General features: G+C 39.3%; 1 protein-coding gene across 5 annotated transcripts in view; it reads right to left on the minus strand.

Moving 5' to 3' along the window:
* LOC121673551 (AT-rich interactive domain-containing protein 1B-like) overlaps positions 1–20061 on the minus strand; it is a 206726-nt gene that overhangs the window by 45938 nt on the left and 140727 nt on the right. For 4 of the 5 annotated variants that reach the window (XM_042046919.1, XM_042046918.1, XM_042046921.1 and 1 more), the window contains one exon: positions 14989–15078. The exons of the other annotated variant lie outside the window; for it this stretch is intronic. In XM_042046919.1, coding sequence (XP_041902853.1) covers positions 14989–15078 — 90 coding nt within the window. The remainder of the gene's footprint in view (positions 1–14988; positions 15079–20061) is intronic. 5 annotated transcript variants of the gene reach the window in all.

Raw genomic sequence — 20061 nt, forward strand, 5'->3', positions numbered from 1 at the left:
GAAACCTACTGTAAATACTCCTCTGTTGCCAACAAACTCACCAGAGCTAAAATTTACCTCTGTGTGAAGACTAGTCTTACCAGCCAGAAATAACAGTTGTTTTGTTATGTATTTGTGCTCTAGGTCCTTCTTCTACTCTTTCCCCAGCACATTCTATGGCATTCTCTCCTTTTTCTTTTTTGCAAATGTATTAATGAATCCCAATTTAATTTAAGGTTCAAAAGCTACAGCAAGAGGCCTAGTGAAACGGTATAAAATTTAGAGGCTTCACATAAAGGAACAGAACTTATCCTATTAAATGAAGGAAGAAGAGGGTTTTGTGGTGGGGTTTTTGAAGTTTTCATGAACTGGGAAAAATGCTGCAATCCTGCCTGTGAAATGTCCGTGTAGGAGTGCTGGTTTTCTAATGTTTTATACCTTGAATGGTTTTAGTGCTGCTTCCAATGTTGAAGAGGATGTGCTGGAAAAGTTTAGGGATTTTTTTGTTTTTATTTCTGGAGGAAATCCGCTTTCTTTCCTGTTCTGCTTGCATATTAAATTTCATCTTTCCATTTCCCTGCGGGGCAAAACCCATGCGTACCACAGGCCAGCGCTGGCTGTGCTGCCATCGTGCCAAGTGAGGAGGGAGTCCCGGTGTGTGGCTGCCCAGTGGGATCAGGGCCCTGGCACTGCTGCATTCCGGCCCATCCAGCTGCCAGCCCAGGATCCCGCACTCTGGGGCCACAGAGAGCTGAAGCCTTACGTATCAAAGTTGCCCCTTTCCAATCTGCCCCGTTCCTTTTAGTGGCATGTGTGTGGGGAGGTGTGAACTTGAAAGCCAAGAGACACCTTGCCTGGCAGCACTAGTTACACCTTTCCCTACATGAGGGAGGGAATAATAGAAAGGTAGAACAACCAGAAGCTACTGATGGGAGGATCAGAAAAAGAAGGGAAAAGGGGAGAGAGAGGCAAAGGCAAGTTGTGAGGACAGACAGACATGGGTGACCAGGAGGAGGCAGAGGAGACAAAAGGATGACTCTCCCACAGGACCGGGGTGTCCTCCCACTGGTTAGCACCAAACATCACCACCCCCCTCCCCCAAACACTCAATGCCTGATTAATGAAAAGAGGTAATTTTTTCTGAGCCATAATCAGATGTGTGATCAAACTCGTAACTGAAAACACTGAGGTGCAGGTCATAAGGAGAAAAACCAGGAGATGAGATGACTCTGCACCCCTTGTGCCCAGTTCTTTCGTGCAACAAACAGCTCAACCTCTATTGTGCTAGAACTCCAACTGCAAGATTTGGCAGAATATGCATCAAGTTCTCCTGATCTTTGTGCAAGCCCCAAGACAAGGAACTTGATCACACCTGAACTGCTAAGTCAGAGCCTGGCACTTTCTCTGGAGGTAGAGCAGACATTGACACACGGCACAGAAAAAACTGAGTGCAAAATGGCAGCTTGGAAACTGGTCTGTACTGGTTGGAAAACTCCACACTTCTGCAAAGGAAAACTTGCATGACCTTCTCCATTTAGCTGTATTTTGGAATAGACCCTTTGATTTTTAAAACAGTTCTACCCTCGGTACAACTCTTATTACAAAGCCTATGTCTTCTGCTGACAGTGTTGGTAAGTAATTTAGAAACCTAATACAATCGTATGGCTGTATGAAATAAATGCCCATGTTCCTGACAGACATACACCATATATATCACACTTGTGGGATCCATTTGAATGAAAAAATTTGTACTGGTCACACTAAGATTTTTATTATAAAGACAGTGAAGTTACTCCTGTGTCTAGTACAAAAGTGAGGGGGGGGGTTTTCTGTTCACCTTTAAATCTATATGAGGCAACTTTCCAAACACTGTGCTAGTGATTAAGGTTTTTCAGCCCCATTATTATTGCAAGTAGTACTTTTCTTAACACCACAAGGAAGGGTGATACACTGAAAAGCTACTGGTACAGTAATTTCCAGTAGTGACACAGAAGGACTGCTGGTTGTTGAAGCTAATGGAGAACATGGACTAATGTCTAATGAAAAACATGGAGATTATCATTTTTAACCAGCTCTGCTGGTTGTCAAAAGGGCTTCTCAAGGCACCAGAGTAATAAGTAAAATAAGTGTTTGTACTCAAATGACCTCTTCTTCAGTAACCTCCTTCTCATTCATTTCAGATGCTGTGGAATGGACTGGGCAGCTATGTGTACAGTCATAAATAAAACATGCCAGGAAGAGAGTGGGGCCACTTGTGTCCATCCAGATAAACCTTCCCACTCAATCCTGGTAATCTTACCTGTATGACTTTTGTGCACAGTCCCTTGTCCTGCCTTATCCATGCTCTGGGCTGTGGCTCAGGGAGTGCTAATGGGCATTGGCCAAAACTAAGCTGAGGGCATGCCAGTAACTCAAGAGCACAGATAACTGTGTGATACTACTCAAACTCATGCTCTAGCCTTAGTTTAATAAAGATGTTGATTAACACAACAAAAAAGGAACACACTCCTAAACTGCTTCTGACGTGAGGCATTGGTTTCATCATCTCAGACGGTGTAAGATTCCTCTCAAATCAAGGCTGGCTTTGCTATCTTTCCTTGAAAGAAGATGAAGCATTAAGACAGGTAAAGAATTAAGGAAAAGGAATCCTGAAATTCAGGAAGAGTATCTATGCTATACTGTGTTCTGTTACTGTCTGTACGGTCCATGGAAGCATGGCGTCAAAACAAGACATGCTCTAATTTCCTTCCAGCGAGCAGAGGAGTCCTTTCAGCTACAGATATGATGTAGAGAAGCTAAGAACAGTTCTTACTGTGATCTGGATTCCATTACAACATAGAGGAGTCTATCCTCATCAACCTCCATGAGAGCCCAGTCAACATTCAGAGATCAGTGCATGAGTTTGAAGTATTTCAAATATTTGCAGACAGCTCAGATGTCTTAGAGAGAAAAGGGTTCCTGGTCAATACATTAACATGCATGCATCATAAAGAAAAAACAACATCAATTCTAAAAATCTTATCAGAAATGAAAGGGAGCAGCTGGCATACATTCATTTTTCCTTATTTACACACATTTTCCCTAGTGTTCAACTTCATTTTATAGCCGATACAAAAACAAATAAATTTTCTTCCACAAAATTAGATCTAAGATAAAAGTTTTCTTCTGTAAAGAAAGGAAGTAGAATTACATTAGAGGTGCACTGGAGTAATGGCAGTGGAGTGATTCAACAGCCAGACTGCATCTGACATGTCAACCCCTGTGACAACAAGGTGAGTTGTTCTGTCTTTTAAACTGCTAGGAAACAGCTATGAGTTAAGCCTTTAGAAACTGCAGTGACAACATACTCATCAGTGAACAAATCTACTCCCTTCCCTTAATATTAGTGATAAAAAGAGATAGAGGTGATGCTTTACATGCCATCACAACAAAACATTACTTATTGAAAAAACACTTGAGTGGGTTTTGGCAAACTAAGCTATTTCAGAAGTAGCTGAATAAAGTGACCCTGTCAGAAGCATTCTCCTCGTTTAGTTAGCTGTTATACTACATTTACATACGTGAAGAATGACTGTATTAAAAACATTTTAACAATGCAGAATCATCTTGGCAATTTTTTTTGTTCTCAGTGGAAGAGTAGCATACTATTAACAATTATCACACCATAGCAACAATAAAATATGTTTGCATGTTCAAATAGAACATACATACAGGGTTTAAAAATGGTCAGGAAGCATTTTATTTTTCTTCTTTCTTTTTAGCAAAATATAGAGAAAAAATATAAACTGAGCAATGCTTATGATAAAAGAGTTTCTGCTCCTTTGATGATGGAAAATACAAAAACGAAGCCTCTGTTGTCCTAAACAGCACTAACACCTGGTAATACACTATATATATATAGCCACATATATAATATAGCTAATACCACTTATGATGCCTTTTTAAAAACATTCAGAAACTTGTCTTTCCCTCAGGCATATATATACACAAAACAGATACACAACAGTAAATTACTAAAGCTTCATGAAATTATGCACTAAGGTTGTCTTAATTACATTTGTACGTTGACCAAGACAAAACCATCTGTTTCTTGAATACTATCTCCTTAGCACTACCCATGAAAAACACCTACTGAACGTGCTGGGTGCTGCTGTAAAATCTCAGACGGATTCTTCTGACATTTTAAAATCTTGGCTTGAATATGAAAAAACCTTACAGAAAAGTAGAAGCTCAAACAAAAAGGAAGTGACTACAAAGGAACAGGTTATTGCATATCAGTTGACAGACAGCAACTGTCCACTGGCACACACTTAACCCATGGTCAATGAGAGGTCTTTTGATTTAGCCAGGAGTAGTGCATTGATTTTCATGAATGAATTAAACCTGAAAACATGTGGAACACTTACTCATTTTAAGCTCACAAAAACGTTGGAGTTTACAGCGATAGCAGATCACCATTAACTTACACATCTGATAAATAAAAAATTAGGAAAGGTACGATATGCAACAGTATATTGTAAAAATGAACTTACCTAAGTAAAAAATACACAGGGCTATGGCTCTTTCTAGAGGGGCATGCTTAGTGACACAACTTGGGACGAAAACAACTGAGGAACCTTTCCGAATAAGGAATAAGGAAGTTCCCCTTGTTCAAGGGCAGAGGCTGAAGAAAGGGCTAGACAGGCTTATTACTCTGAAAATCATGGAATAAGAAAAGTAAAAACAGATTGGATGCATACAGTGTTCATCAACTAATTAGAGAAAAATAACATAAAATCTTGTACTTATGAATCAGCTCAAAAAAATTAAGTACGTGAAGAGATATTTTCCACTACCTCTAAAGGAAAAACTTGTGTGTGGGGAGAATCACAGAAATTTCCAATGCTTGGTATTTAAGCAAGGCACTGGTCAGTACCCTTGAGAAGAAAGAGCAAATGTTTGCACACCCATGACACAAGTTTTTGGCAGACCTTCCTTCCTCAGATAGCAGTTTGGGTTCTATCCACTCTCTCAGGATTTTCAACAGAGAATACAACAGAACTGCAATGGATCTAAAGCAGTGACTCCCATATCTAGCTCATCTGTGGACAAACAACACTGAGATAGATGTGTCAGGGTAAAACTAAACAAATGAAAAGCATTATTCTGTGATTTGGCACCCTGTTAGCATGGCAGGATGCTGAGGAACATCACAGTCAGACTGAAACACTGCCTAGCCCACCCATTTCAGATGGCAAGGACAGCTCAGGAAGGCTTTGGACTGATGAACCATGTCTGGGTTTTTGCCCAGCTAAACATGTCCACAGTCAGCACCTCAGAGCACTGCAAGGAAACATCCAACAGAACACAACACACACATTAATTGTTTTAGTAATTGAAAGAGTTGGTTATTCTCACATAAGCCGGTGATACCAGAACCCTAAATATGCAACCAGATTGTCTGCAGACTGTTGATGGTACTTGAATGAACATCTTCAAATGGTGTGGTCAAACCTGGAGATGTGTGGCTTACAGACAGCAGGAGCTAAGAAAATACTATTGTGCCATTGCTTATGGGAGGCCAGCTCTACCTGGCCATAAACTACTTACTGTCACAGGCAAAGAATGGCGTGGTACCTATCCCTAAGGTGCTACTTAAAATAAACACTGAGAAGGACACAGTGAGGGAGATTTAGGTACTGGAAAAAACCTAAGCAGACAAAAATGTTATACAGGTCTAAACAAATAACAGCAATTAAGAAACTGGTGAAGGTTTGACCCATGTATCAGAATACAAACCAAGTAAATCAAGTGAAATCATGTGGGTGGCATAAAAAAACCTGGTATCTAGAGCAAGCAGGCACAAGATTTCTTTACATTTGAGATACCCCATCTTACTTTCATTTTCCAGAAAGCAACCTTAATAACATATGCCCAGCTAGCCCTATGTTTGACACACACGAAGCATCTGACTTAGCAATATGCATCACAGGGTGATGGGTCGGTGAGCATGAGTGGCTGAGCCTGCAGTGTCAATCTCATTTAGACACTGCAAATACTAATTCTCAATATTCCTGTCCAGTTAATAGGCAGGTAAAAGAAATAAGAAATCAGATAAATAAAACACCTGCACTACACCAATGCAATATCTTCACATATAATATTTTATAAAAGCTAAAAAAAAAATATTTAAAATTTCTTCTTTCTTCTCCAATCACATTCTATTTTTAACAAAAAGTCCCAAAATGTTTTTAGGAGAAAGTTCTTTGAGAAAAAAGAGCAAATGTTTGCAAACCCATGATACAGTTTTTGGCAGACTTTCCTTCCTCAGACATTCTCTCTCTCAGTTCTTCTGAGAACTGTTCTTCTTCTAATGAACTGCTCTTCTTCTAATTAGAGGTTCTTCTAATTTTTCTCCATTAACCGTGAAAAAACATAATCAAGTTTCTACACTGAGCTCTTTTTTCAGCCCACATAAAATCCCACATAAACCATGTCATCTTCTCCAAGTCCATCAGAGCACCACTAAAACCATGCTGAAGTTCTCTAGGCTAGAGTAACAGTGACATGATTTCCCTCTGGTATCTGGACAATTTATTTTCACAATGGCATCTGCTAATATCTGCAGTACAACCACCACATTTCTTCACATCCATTCAACAAAGAATGTTTCTTTGCTTATGTGAAACAGCAATGGAAAACATCACCATAGCAAAATTAGTTCTTCCTGCAAAGATCACTGCAGTATTTCTCGTTTCCACAGAAAGACCAATGTTCTGTTTAAGAAAAAGTGCTGGACTGGTTTTCTTTTTCTTTGAAATTATTTTCTTATTATGCTTTAATATCTATCTTACAGTCTCCTCACTGTTTATTTGTCTGACTGCTTCTCTTCACAATGTGAATAGCTTTGGGGAAGATGGAAACTAATGACCTAGCTAAGGTTTTAACCCAGACCCCCTAGTGTTTTACCAGCTGTGCTATTAGGTTAACTGGCTGAATCTCCTCTGCTTCTCTCTCTGATATTACAAAACCCCAGTCTATGTATAGCATGCAATAATGTTTAAATTTTTCCCACCCCTAAACCTCCCTCTGCTACCGCCTAGCCTTGAAATTCATATAATCTATCATTGATAAATTAGAATCTGGGGAAGGATCAGACAGATTACCCAGATGGTAGCCAGGGAAGAAATACCCAACCTTTCCTAATGCAAACCTTGCATAACGCTCTCTGATGCAAATTTTAAGTGCTATACTGAGGACAAAGAAGGAAAGACATCTGTGGAGATGTTCATGCACAGACTAAACAAAAACCACATTGCTCATCCCCCATTTTTCACATAATTTGTTACTGTAATATACCTTACACAAGATGCTTTTACTATGGTGCTTGAAAAATCAGGGTCACAGTGACTTGCAGTACAAAAACGCCCACCCTGCCCTCCCAATTGCCCCCAAAGGGAATCCTGAATTTCAGTAGGTAGCTTGGGCTGCTAGAATTAATCTCAGCAGCAACATGAAAAATCTGAGGAGTCCGTCTGCTTTGTACAATCGACATTTGCTTAAGTTTTGCTAGTAACATGCACACTTAGGAAAATCACGGAGGAGAGCAAAGAAGGAACAGCATTTTATAATGTGTAATGTGCAAAGCCTGCAGGCTTAATGGTCTAAATCTCAGGTTTGAAAAATTTACCCTCCCCAGATACTGCTGTTCAAAGGTTCCTTGGATCAACTCAGATCTTCCTTTTCATGAAGTAAATATATTGAAGACCACTATATATATTTTTTGTGGACAAGACTAAAATATATGTGATGTGTCTTTTCTGTTGCACACATGTAAAATAAATCATAATGTTTCTTTCAAAAACACAAAATGAGTGTGTTGTCCCCAGTCCCAAAATGCCTTTGCCTCAGTCTTATTTTTACCATGATTTATGATTTGACTGATTTTTCCCTTCCTTGATTTGCAGCTGTTCCCTGATGAGTGTTTATTCTTTTGGGATCCTTTGGGATGGTAGGAATTATCCAGTGATAGCTATAAATATATACATTATATAGATTTCAACTCAGTGTCCTGTATATTAATTTAAAAAGACATAAAGGGTCTTAGATCAGAGGTTGTTTATCGTTACAGAAGCTTTATAAAAAGGTTAAGTTAGGTACTGAGGAAGTAGAGTGTCCTGACAACCATGGTGCTGCTGAACAGGAAGACCACAGGCAGCTCCCAGTTTATAGGCCACGATGGGAAGCTCTCCCAGGGACAGGGATCATACCCAGTAACTTTACATCAAGCGTGTGACACCAACATTGACTGTCACTCTGTCAAGTTCTTCATCAGTAACTGCTGTAGCTTATCGTGCTCCCTGAGCCCAGAGGCAGGGAATTTGATGGCTGCCTAATGAAGTCACAGGAAACTTTTCTATTGAGAAGTCTCTCTGCTGGCAACTGTATAAACTCTCTCAGAATAAGTGAATTCTGCTCCCTAATTTCAGAAAGAGAATCCCCAATTTAGTTTAAAAAATGAAATAAAGATTTATCTCCAAGTATAATGAGATTTAACATCAGCAAAAAGAGTGCAATGACCAGCTGCTAGTATACAAAATTTATTTGAGACCTCACTCTGGGTTTTGATTGTACAGATATTATTACCTACTTCACATTCTACTTCTGCAGTCTTGCTGTCTCCCAGCATGGCTTATCATATGTAAATCATACTCTTTTGTCCTCTGATTCTTCTTGCAGATGGCCTGCTGTATATTTAGTGTAGGCCACAACTAATCAGATCAACCTAAAGCTGAGACTGGCTACTGTATGTCTTAAATCCAAGTATAGTCTGAAACCAGTATCCTCAAATGGCGATTGACTTCTTTAAGAATTAACCTGTTTTGGCAGAGTTAATGTAATTTCTAATACTTTTGGCCAAGAAAACCAGGTCTTCCTGAAACACTTGAGAGACAAACAGACACAAAACTATGCACTCCACAACTCAGGGAGAAAAACAGTAACTTTTCATCCCAGTGATGTTGATTACTAATCAAAGTAGACATATTGTAAGCTTTTTTGCTGTGCATTGCTAATCAAAATAGCAAAGAAAAATAGCATGTACACATTTAAAAAAACTGCTCATCACACTGACACTGTATTTCAGTGCACTTCCACTTTTACAGTCAAATTAAAAATACAGAGGTAAAAACGAATGATGGCCCGATCTTTTTTAAAGACTGTCGCTAAATTCAGCACTCACTAAGTTGAGAAACTAATGTAGCTTTTTGAGTCACCGAAGAAGCTTAGTGCCTGGCTCTACTGCATGGCTCTGCCTTCACACACAGACCCTGCTCCGTGTACTCCTATGCATAATGTTCCTACTTCATCAAGTGACTTGAGATAAAAAAAGGATGTTTTACAGAGTTAGTGTGACAGTTTTAACTAAAACCTGCTTTTCCTCCTTACGCGATGCACTTTTTCTGCTTATTGAGGGCACAATTCCTCTAACCCCAGTTTTCCAGGCATGAAGATTTCCTCCCAGCCTGGCAATGTTCCTGCATACCAGACAGAGCTCACTGACCCACTTGGAGAACGCTGTGTGCAGAAGAGGCACTCAAACATACCTGTGGCTTTGCACTCTATGCATGTCTCAAGCATCTTTCTTTAAGAGCCTGAAACACTTCAGTCTACATCAAGTAAACTTATTACCAAGTCTGATTTAACCTTAAGTGGTGTCATCGTTAACATGGCAAGCAGAAGAATGTTAATGACAAGAATCGTTTTATTCTCTAGCTCCTCAGTGCTCTGAATAGATCCCAAATCCCCAAATGAGAGCAAAAAACGTATTCTCAGGGAAAAAGTCTTTTTAAGATATAAAAGCAAACTACAGTATCTTTTTTCTTGCAGTAAGAATTCTTTGATCTATTTTCTTCCTTCTGGATTCTCTTTTTAAGAAGAAAATAGATTTCAGGGGAAAGAATCTCTACCATCAAATGTCAGTATTAAGCCATAAATCTGATCAGGAATTGTAGGTGCAAAACACCTGATTGGTATTCTGTGTCTTCCACACAAGCAAAAACATTTATATTTTGTTAGAAGAAAATGCATGACAGTGGAATTTATGTGATGACTGTGCATAAATAAGTATGCCCAGAAAACAGTTAAAGGGGAGAAAAATACCTGTATGAAATCTAATGGGTAAATTAGGAAATTTTAGTTACATGAATTCAGTTGCTACTACTTAGTGTTTGTAGGGAAGCACAAAGAGAACATCAAAATGCCTGATCACATCCCATCTGTTACAACCTCTTACTGGATAACATCTTGACTGCCAAAAAAGCTATTTAAATTTACTACATTGCAGCTACTGATAAATATCACTTCTGTGAAGATCTAATACTAAATAAGGACAAGATCTGAGGATAAACCTTACAAGCAGTAGTGTCAGAAAGATCCAAACTTTGCTTAGTCTAACACCTGTACTATTAAGAGCGTGCAGTTTCTTACTCCTTGTCCCTGTCTGTGACATGTTTTTAATAGAGCACACAACTGTACAACACTCCTCAAAAGCTGGATGTCAACATGGAATGAAATAAAGGTACAACAGAAAGAATGACATAAAAAAGAAAAAAATGAAACGGTACTAGGAGAAGGTGATGGAGAAGGCAGCAACTTCTATTCAACAATTTCGGAGGTGCTTACTCCAGGCACTGTCCACATAGATCTGACAGGCACAGAATGCTGCCATGAAACTGCCTCCAGCAATGGAATACATTTTCCAGCACATCACAGCAGCTGCAACGGCATCAATTCTGCTTGCAATCCATGTCCAAAAAGAAAAGTTCTCAGTGGTCCTATTTCAGCATATCTCAAGGACTAATTAAATCCTCATTACTATCTTCTAATTATTCCAGTGCTCTGGGATTTCACTCAGCAAGTCCCCAATGGTGCATTAGATGAAAAGGGTTAAATAACCTGTGTTGATTTTGAGACTCCAGATCTATTTCAGACCTTTAGCATATCATCAGCATTATCATGAATATTTAACTATGTACCGCTGTGAAAATTATAAGGGGAAAACAATTAAAGATTTTTTAAAAATTAATTCTGACCCATATACATTTGCACTAATAAATAAGGTTTCTTTAAGTATCCCCATTATGAGAGTGCTTGCTAGAGTAATAATGTGAAGTCATTAACTGTTTTCATTAAATTCAATGGTTTTCAGGAGCTCCCAATTCATTATTTTAATATAAGACTGAAACCTGACATCTACATACCCAACTGCTTAAGCATGAAAATACTATTTAAAAGCAAGTAAGTTTTCTAAGCTTTTTCAAAATTACATAAGGAACCATTCATTCCTGCAGGGGTAAAAGTGCCTATTTCAACATCATTGTGACACATATTCTCCTAATAGTGCTTGCAGAGGTGAGTGTTCATAGAAGCAAACAGAAATCTTCATTAGTTTACAAAAGTAAGAATGGGAGTATAAGCTAATGGCCAGGACGAAGGTTTCTTTTTCAGGCTGCAGCTTCAGGAAACTAAATTAGGGGGTCAATTGGGATGTGCCGGGCTTCTATTTGATCCCTAGAAATAACTTCTAACTCACTATTCTGGCTACTAAGTACATCCTCAAAGTACAGCTTCCAAAACCCAAACAAATAAGTAGATACAGCTGAACACAGGGAACCCAAGCGGCTGTGTACCTCAAGTATTTGCCAAATGATTATGACAGCTGAGGTATTACTGCCGCCCTACCTCTGGGGCTGATGCCACAAAAGTCTATAAAGAGCTTTGACTTCAATAAACACAAAATATCAAACCCCTACTTTTGATCATATAAATGAAAGTCTGGCGTAAGTCTATCAGAAACGGAGAGCAAAACGTGCACCCTCCCCCCAAAAACACAGCAACTTTCGATGACTACCTCAATTAGTCATGACTACACTGTCATTATGGTAGCCCCAAGTAATGGTAATTGTTGGGATTCAACAGTGGCTAAACACACTCTCGCTTCTCCAAAAGACTTCTGACACCAGTCTGTCTCCGCAGCTGGCCGGCTCCAACAGTGCTTTAAGATGTATGGGACTTACTTCAAGTCCCAGTGCTTTCAAAGTCATGTGAGCTAAGAAATAGGTTATGTACATAATATAAATGCAATTTCTTGTTTCCTAGGTAGACAATGTGTGTTGGTAGAACTAAAACTACTTCACTGATTGGGCATCAAACAACAGTGGCCAGTTATCAGTTGTGGGACAAGAATAAAAGTGCCTAGAATAGCAGGCTACATTTACACTGAGCAGGTTCAAATGTTCTACAGCTTGAGCAGGACACGAAAAAATTAAAAATTATTTTTAAAAAGTAAGCATTTTAATGCTCATTACAGAAAGTATGAAGTAAGCTGTATAAAAAGAAGGCTGAGGAGAACAAAAAAAAATTCAATCCCCCAAGAAATTCCTATTACTGTGTATATGCACTACATTACTACTCCCCTACTTTCACACACAGAATGTACATCTAAAAACGTGGTCATTGCTTCATGCTGCATGGTATGACTGGTGATGCACAGTCTTAGGCAGGCAAACATAAAGATTCCAAATGGGTGTTGAGTAACCATGGAAAGCAGGTAAAATATAATCAAACACTTTGACAATAAAATAAGTGTAAACTTAATGGTTCAAGGTAGTGGTTTAGCATCCAAAAGTGCTGCAGCTCAGACCCCACCCATCGGTCAATCTTCATGATAGCTGGTAAATAACATTTTTTTCAAGTATTGAGAGCAGAAGATTCTGCTCAAGCAATGACTAGCAGTCTTTTGTCCACCCAATTTTCTCTCTAAACAAGGAAAGAAATGCTATACTAAGTGTGAAAACAAACAACTTTACCTTATCCTATGGAGTGTCTCTGGGTGTTTTGTTTTCATTTTCCTTTTTTTTTCTCTTTTTTTTTTTGGAGAAAGTGTATCAGTAAGCTGAGAGTTTAAATTACTGTAACAGATGCCCAAGGATCAGGTGTCCTTAGCAGCAACGATTTTCTGCTCAGGTTTTTATCAGTAAATGACAAGCACCTTCCCTTTGAGTCCCCATCATTCCCCCTCCTTCCTTTCTTCAAGTTCTGTTGAAACCAGTTCAAGCAAGCAAAGGAACCAACTAATGTAACAGCCTTTTTAAAAGGTGAAGTTTTCCATTTCAAAGGAGCCTCTAATCAATGGCAGGGCACAAAAGGGAATGCACGCATGTTTATGCGTACAGCACAGACTTTAGAGAAGCTTTGGGGAACGTGTTCTGCAAAATCAATATGACCTAGCTAGTTACAAATTTTGAATCTCCTGCATGAAACAAATGGACTTCTTGTACAAGCTGGGTCACAAGGATCATGCATATTACACCAGATTTTGTATATGAGGTGTGCAAAACCTGTAACATTCCTGAACACATTTTCTCTAAGAATATACCCACAATTCTCACTGCAAAGAGGAAAAAACAAACTAAATCAATCTGTAAATTTTATTTCTCTCACTGTTACTTACTTACTTGTTTGACTTCCCAATTATGGCAGCTGTCTTCTGTTTTACTTCTGAATAGGTATTCAGGTGTCCACCTCTCCTGACCATACAATGAACCACAGTTTTGCTCTGAAGCAGAACAGGTTCGACCTTTCCAGCTCTGTCAGGCCTAACTTGTCCCCCAAAGCCAGGTGAGGAACACACACTGCAGAAAAAATTATTACTGGGCAGTGTAACATTTTATGCCAAGACCCAGTTGTGTTAGGAAATGCACACATCTTTCTGAGATGTTTGAGTCTTCAAAGCCTCCATCCGATCCATTCTTGCTGCCTTGTGACGTTTCTATCCCAGAAAGCATCATATATTTGTATTGGGTACTGAGAGCATTCTTTTTTCCCCAAACATGTACATTTTTCTGATTTTTTTTAATGGGAAAATAAGTCCCTGCACTAACAACTGAGTATAAAGAATGACTGAAAAGGAAACAAAACAAATGAGCATGGAATTCTGTATTTCATGTTCTCATTAATCAGCATTCCTGGACGAGGGGACATTCAACCCAGAAAAATAGCAAAAATTAAGACTCTCTGCTCTTCTTTGTGAGTCCTCTTAGCTCCTCCTGGATGCTATCCCAGAAATTTGTCATTCTGTGAGTTCAACTTGTTTCACTGTGAGAAAACTTCTAGTATTTATGGTATCCCCATATGGTGCTACTTGGGATATTTCTGGAAGCAATTTTAGGAGGGGCATTTCATAAATAACTCCATGTTTATCACAGTTATCATGTGTCTGTTTTGCAAGCCTGTCACTGGCACATGTTAACCACTGCATGGACAGGATGCCCAGTTTACAGCAGTTGATCGCACGTATGGCCGTGCAACAAAGCTGCGACAACTATCTTCCATGAGCTAGGGAGAAAAGAGGTGAATGGAAAAAGGGCTTAAAGTTTATAAAAGGTAACTTTAATTTGAAAATGCTCTGTTTATTTTTGTGAGCACATGGTAGGGAGCACCCTTTTAGAACAGTGCTGTTGCCTGCAAGGTTTTCCATGGCAAGATTTCCAAATGTTTGAACCATTTGACCTAAATATTTGATTTCCCTTTATATTTAAAGATATTTTTATCCTAGAACGGGCTAGAGAACTATTGTGTCCATGCAAAGATATTAGAAATGACAATTCTAAGAATAGTGGCAAAACCGCTCATAGTTAGCACTCTTTCTCTACATCTTAATTCCAAGATAGACAACAAAGAGTTGTACTGTCCAGGACATGACTCAAGTATTTACAGAAACTGCCTTTATACCCTGGGCATTCACTGTATTTTGAGAAAACCTTGTTTTCTATTATAGTTTGGTAAAACCTGCTATTCAACTGCTCTTTCCCCGGAGACGGAAACCCCCCAAGCCTTTTACAATGAAGACTGTCATTATTTTCCCTGGGAAAAGAAAAGAAATACCAGGAAATCTCACATTGCTAATGTGCAACTTAAAATGAAGGCTGCATTTGGCACCAACTGAGAAAGCCCCAACACCTAACAAACCTCGGTCCTGTGGCATTGGTGACTGGCTCAAGGCAGGGTGGGAGCCGGATTCTGACTGGCTGCCAGGAGGCTGTGGTGGCATCTGACTGCCTGTAACACACAGAGAAAAAAGGGATAACAGACTTGCTTTTAGCATTTCAATGCACAAAACCAAGCATTGCTGCATTTTTCAACCACCAACATCAAAGAAAGTACCAGCTGTATAAGGTAAAGACAGAGCTCAACAGGTCTAGCTTTTTTCATACCTTTTTCTTTTTTTTTTCTTTTATTTTTTGAAACCCATGGAGGAAACATGCACAAACACATTTAGCAACAGGCATGGCGAAATGTTCAATTTCGCACTGAGCGAGTTCCCAACCTCACCAACATGATCCAATTTATAGCTGCAAATCTCCTGACACATATTTCTGTTAGAGAGTTTAACAAAATCCAAGTCTGCTGAACAATAGGGCTCATCCTGCCGAGCTTAAACTGGCCTCCAGCCAGGCAGACATGGACTGCTGCCAACAATATTACCAATGAAAATTTCGGTCAATACAAAAATTACTAACAACAACAGTTTAAAAAGTATTTCAATGAATCAGTGGTTTTAATATTGTTTGAATGTCCATGTAGAATATGGGAATAAAGAATAACATGTAGGCACACATGGTGAAAGTGAATGTTTGAAAGAGAGCAGACAGAAAAGGGGTATCTTATTCAAATAAAAGCAAAGGGAAGTTATTTATTAAAATAACTAAAATAACTAGCCCGAACAGACACATCCATTTTTATGACCTTGTTCAAAAGACATCCACTGCTGTCTACCCACCCAAACAAGAACAACACTCCCAGTGCTGTGAGGCTCAGAACACAAAATGTTCCCTTGCAATGTTAATAGATAATAAGGCAAGTGCTTATTGCACTGATGCAAGTCACTCCTCTGGGTCACCATTCAACACCGTGTCAACAAGGGAGGTTCATCTTACCAGCCTCCCAATGCCCCGAAGCCTTGTGCTTAAGTCAACCTGCCACAGCCCAAGCAGGAGGAAGAATGAGGCCTGGACATCCCCTAGGATTCCTCTTTGCTCTTGGTCTGAGACATGCCTGCTTGTGACAGCCCAAGAGGCTTGAAGACCACCTCAGGTTAGGCAGCAAATACACTTTAAGCATTTAGACACTTGCAGTGACGAGCACAGTATAAATAGCAGCAGACAGGTTTATATCCCTCATCCTCAAAAACTGTTCGGATTGTTTTCCATTTGAAAGAAATGGACAGAATAAAAACACAGGCAATAGATTTGTGCCTGCTGAGACTCATTTTCTCCTGCTCAGCAGCTGCCCTTCTGCAGTGGCAGGAGCAAGAATCCTGCGGACGGTCCTGGCACTGGGAGCCGGGCTGACAGCGGGGCAGTAGGGGCTGCCCTTTAGAGCGACCAAGGGCCCGGAGTTGGATACAAATGCAGGAAAGCAAATGTGTCTGCTCTGCCCCATCCACTTCCCATCCCCAAAGCCACCGGCTCTCAGCACCAACTCTGAAGAAAGGCCAGACTGATACAGAATAAAGAGAAAATCTATAAAATGTGGAGTGTAACCACTGCCTAGCTATTCAGATGAGGTGCTTTTGCACTAAAAACAGGACAGTCAACATTACTAGGAGCAGCTGTGACAACTGTCTCAGAGATGCAAATGCTGGACTAGAGGCAGAATTGCTCCTCCAAAAGACCAAACGTGCCACTCAGCGCCCAAGGCTTTGGGTTCCATGGCCCATTCACGAACTCTGAGGCATATGACAATAATAATGACAAATTCCAGCTTATGTTTTGATGTCACTCAAGAGCAGGCTGTGGAGATGGTAAGTGCCTGCATTATAATGAAAGCTTTCGGCTTGACAGGAAGGATTCAGTGACTCAAGACTGTAAACAAACAGCATTTCCATGTTAACACAGAGCACTGCCACTTCCACCGTGTATGCCCCAGGCACCACTATCAGACAGAGCACTTCAAGTATATGGGAACCATCTAAGATTTCTACAAACACTTAAAAAAAATAAATAATAAAGGCAGGGCTGCTCCTGACTGCACCGCATAGCTCTCAGCAGGATCCCTCCTTTAGGTGGACGCTTGGCAACTTTGAGAGAAGCTATAGTGCACAGAGTATCTATGATAGGCAACATATTTTGCATATTATACATGGTGTCTGGTTTTTTACATTGACAGTAACATCAGTTATCTGGCTGGATCCTTATCCTGTACAGGCAAATGTGCAAGCACAGACAGTGAAAGTAAAAGCCTAGAACAGTACCTGTACAACTTGTACAAAGAAATCAGTTTCATCTGCATCCTCAGTCAATACAGACTCAGGAGTTTTGCAGATTCACTGAAATTATCAGCCTCTGCAAACACTAGTGCTATTTTGTCAGTGTACTTCTATTTTTTCCTTATTAAACCAACTTCAAAGTAAAATTTCATAACATTTCATAAACACGACCAACTCTACACATATTCTAGCAAGTAACAAACTTACAAGAGAAGTATCCAGCACGCTAATTATCAGGGGGTGCTACAGATTATCCAGGTGCTGGACATGAAGGTACTGCATCAAAATGTTTTCAATCGAGCTGCCATTTTATTCTTAGAAGTGATGTGAAAGGTAAAAGGAGGTTAAGCACCCAAATACCTTTGAAGACTTGAACTGAACTCTTAATTTGGGTATCTAGCTCCTATTGATTGGGAGCTGATGACAGGACTTTAAAACCTTTGAAGATCCTGTCTGCCATGCTTTCTAAGTTTCTTTGTCATGAAAAGAAATGACCTTAAAGATTTTCCATTTCTTTCCTTTAAATGACAGTAATCCTTCTCTCTTTCAAACAGTATTGCATTTGTGTTTCTTGGAAGACACTTTAAATAATACATGAACAGACTTTTGTATTTTATTAGGGAAGGAAAATGTCTACAAAAGAAAAACAACCCTTTTTCGTTTTTAACATAAATTCTACAGCTATTTAAGAGAGAGAAAAAAAATCCAGTAATTTCTTTTTCACTGACAGACTACTGCCTCCTTTGACCCAGTGACACACAGAAGGAAGTTTAAACAGGGATGACCTTTTCCCATGTTTTGTATACCATTGTTGCCACATTGGTGAGATACTCCACCTGCCAAAATGTATGCAAAATGAATACTACAGATGTTTCACAATACTTCTATTATGCAAAACCACAGAAAATGCAATAATGCATGTTAAAGGGATAGAAGCTGCCACACTAGTTCTTTCCCCTATATTTAACAGAGGAGCAAAATGCTATTCAAAGTTATATAGCTATCTAGTAAAATTAATTGTTAAAACTACCAAAACCAGCAGTCTACCTAATATAGTATCTGCTATTTAAAATAAAAAAGGAGTCAGATGAAGAGGTAAGGGAATTAAAAAATGCATGCTTGTAAGCGGGGTTTCTATTTCTTAAATTATGTCGAACGCTTTTAAATTTTTGCACTTGGAAAATCTTCACTTCAAATGGAGTCAGGAGAGACTGCATGCTACCTTTGGAAAAGATGGACTGAGAAAAGTACTAAATAGCGACTGCATTAGGGCTACAGCCATGCAGTTAAAACTGTAAAAAGTAAATTCCTGAGGGCCAACATAGCAAGCAAGAGCAGACCTTTGGTATCCTGCTGAGGAGGGGTCCTTACAGTCCACATCAGCAATGTTTTGAAACATGCTGAGGGCTCTCTGCTCCCATCACTGTAATGATACTGGAGGATGCTTGACTGAGACACCCTGTACCAGCTGGACAATACCTCACAGAATTACGCCTGAACAACTGAATCAAGAAAACACTTTGGTGATAACAGGTTCCCTCTGGGAAATAACTAGTTAAAGGGGGAAGGAGGGATATAAGCACAGGAATTTTAAGATGCATGAGGAACTGAAGGGTGGGGGACTGATCACAGCCTGTGTTGAAAATGGAACACTAGTTTAAAGGAAAGGCAGAAGTCACAGATCTTGTGGGTTGTCTTTGGGACAATTCCCAAACTAATTTAGGAATTGAGAGCTATGACTGGATTAATGACATTGTGATCAATGTCATTAGGGAAAGTAGGGAATATTAGTCAATACAAAAGATGATCAAAATACTACCTAAGAAACCCTTGGTACCACCTTTTGGCCTGGATTATTAAAAATGCAAACATTTATATTCATGGATCAGAACCAGGCCTTTTATAACTGAAGAGCTGTAGATTATCAGGTAGTCATGGGAGAAGAAAAGGAAGGAAAAATCTGACCATATCTGTTGACCTAAAATGGTTATAGCCTACAAACAGGTATAACTAACCATGTGATGTGGCACTCAAAGAAACAAATTTATCACTAGGATAAATCAGGATTGTTTACAGTAGAGGTAAGGCAACACAACATCACTGCTGATGTGTCACTGGAGAGCCTTCATAAGGACAAACCCAGAAAGCCTAATGCAAACTGGAATGGTGCCACGATGCTAACCAGCATGAAATGACAGGAGGCTGAAAGTGTGAGTATTATTTTACGGCAAAATCTAGAGCGAGAATTTTGTAACTTCTTTCTAAAAACATATTTGAGGCTAAATATCAGGGAGGGAAAAGAGCATGATGATGTTTAGGAGGATAATCAAACCATTACTGGAATTTGAAACAACTTTGTTTTAGGAATAATGAGGTCCTGAAAATCTAGTGATTAAGATGAGATCTGATAAAATAACAGGATACTCATCACACAGTCAGTGTTACAATAAAGGCTCACAGACCAGAAGAGACATTCTGGGTCTTGGATCCCTACATCAGAAATGAAAGAACATAAGTAGGCTTCTATATGGGAGTGTTTCAAATGAGCTTTTCAGGAAATTGGAAGTGAGGTGCAAATGACTCAAAGGAAAGAAATTTTTCTGTGGGTAGCATAAAGGGAAACTGGTCATGTGTTTCATCTTATCAAGCCTATGACCCCTTAAGAAAAAAGATTATTTTCTTCCTTAATTTATGCATTGTAGCCAGGCTTCCTATTGTATCAACAGTATTTTTAAAATTACTTATTCATTCAAGTAAAAAGTAAGGGTTGTCTG

This window comes from Corvus kubaryi, unplaced genomic scaffold (assembly GCF_017639235.1).
Source record: "Corvus kubaryi isolate FWS band 111438036 unplaced genomic scaffold, C.kubaryi_AGA036_p1.0 65498, whole genome shotgun sequence".
Taxonomy (NCBI): domain Eukaryota; kingdom Metazoa; phylum Chordata; class Aves; order Passeriformes; family Corvidae; genus Corvus; species Corvus kubaryi.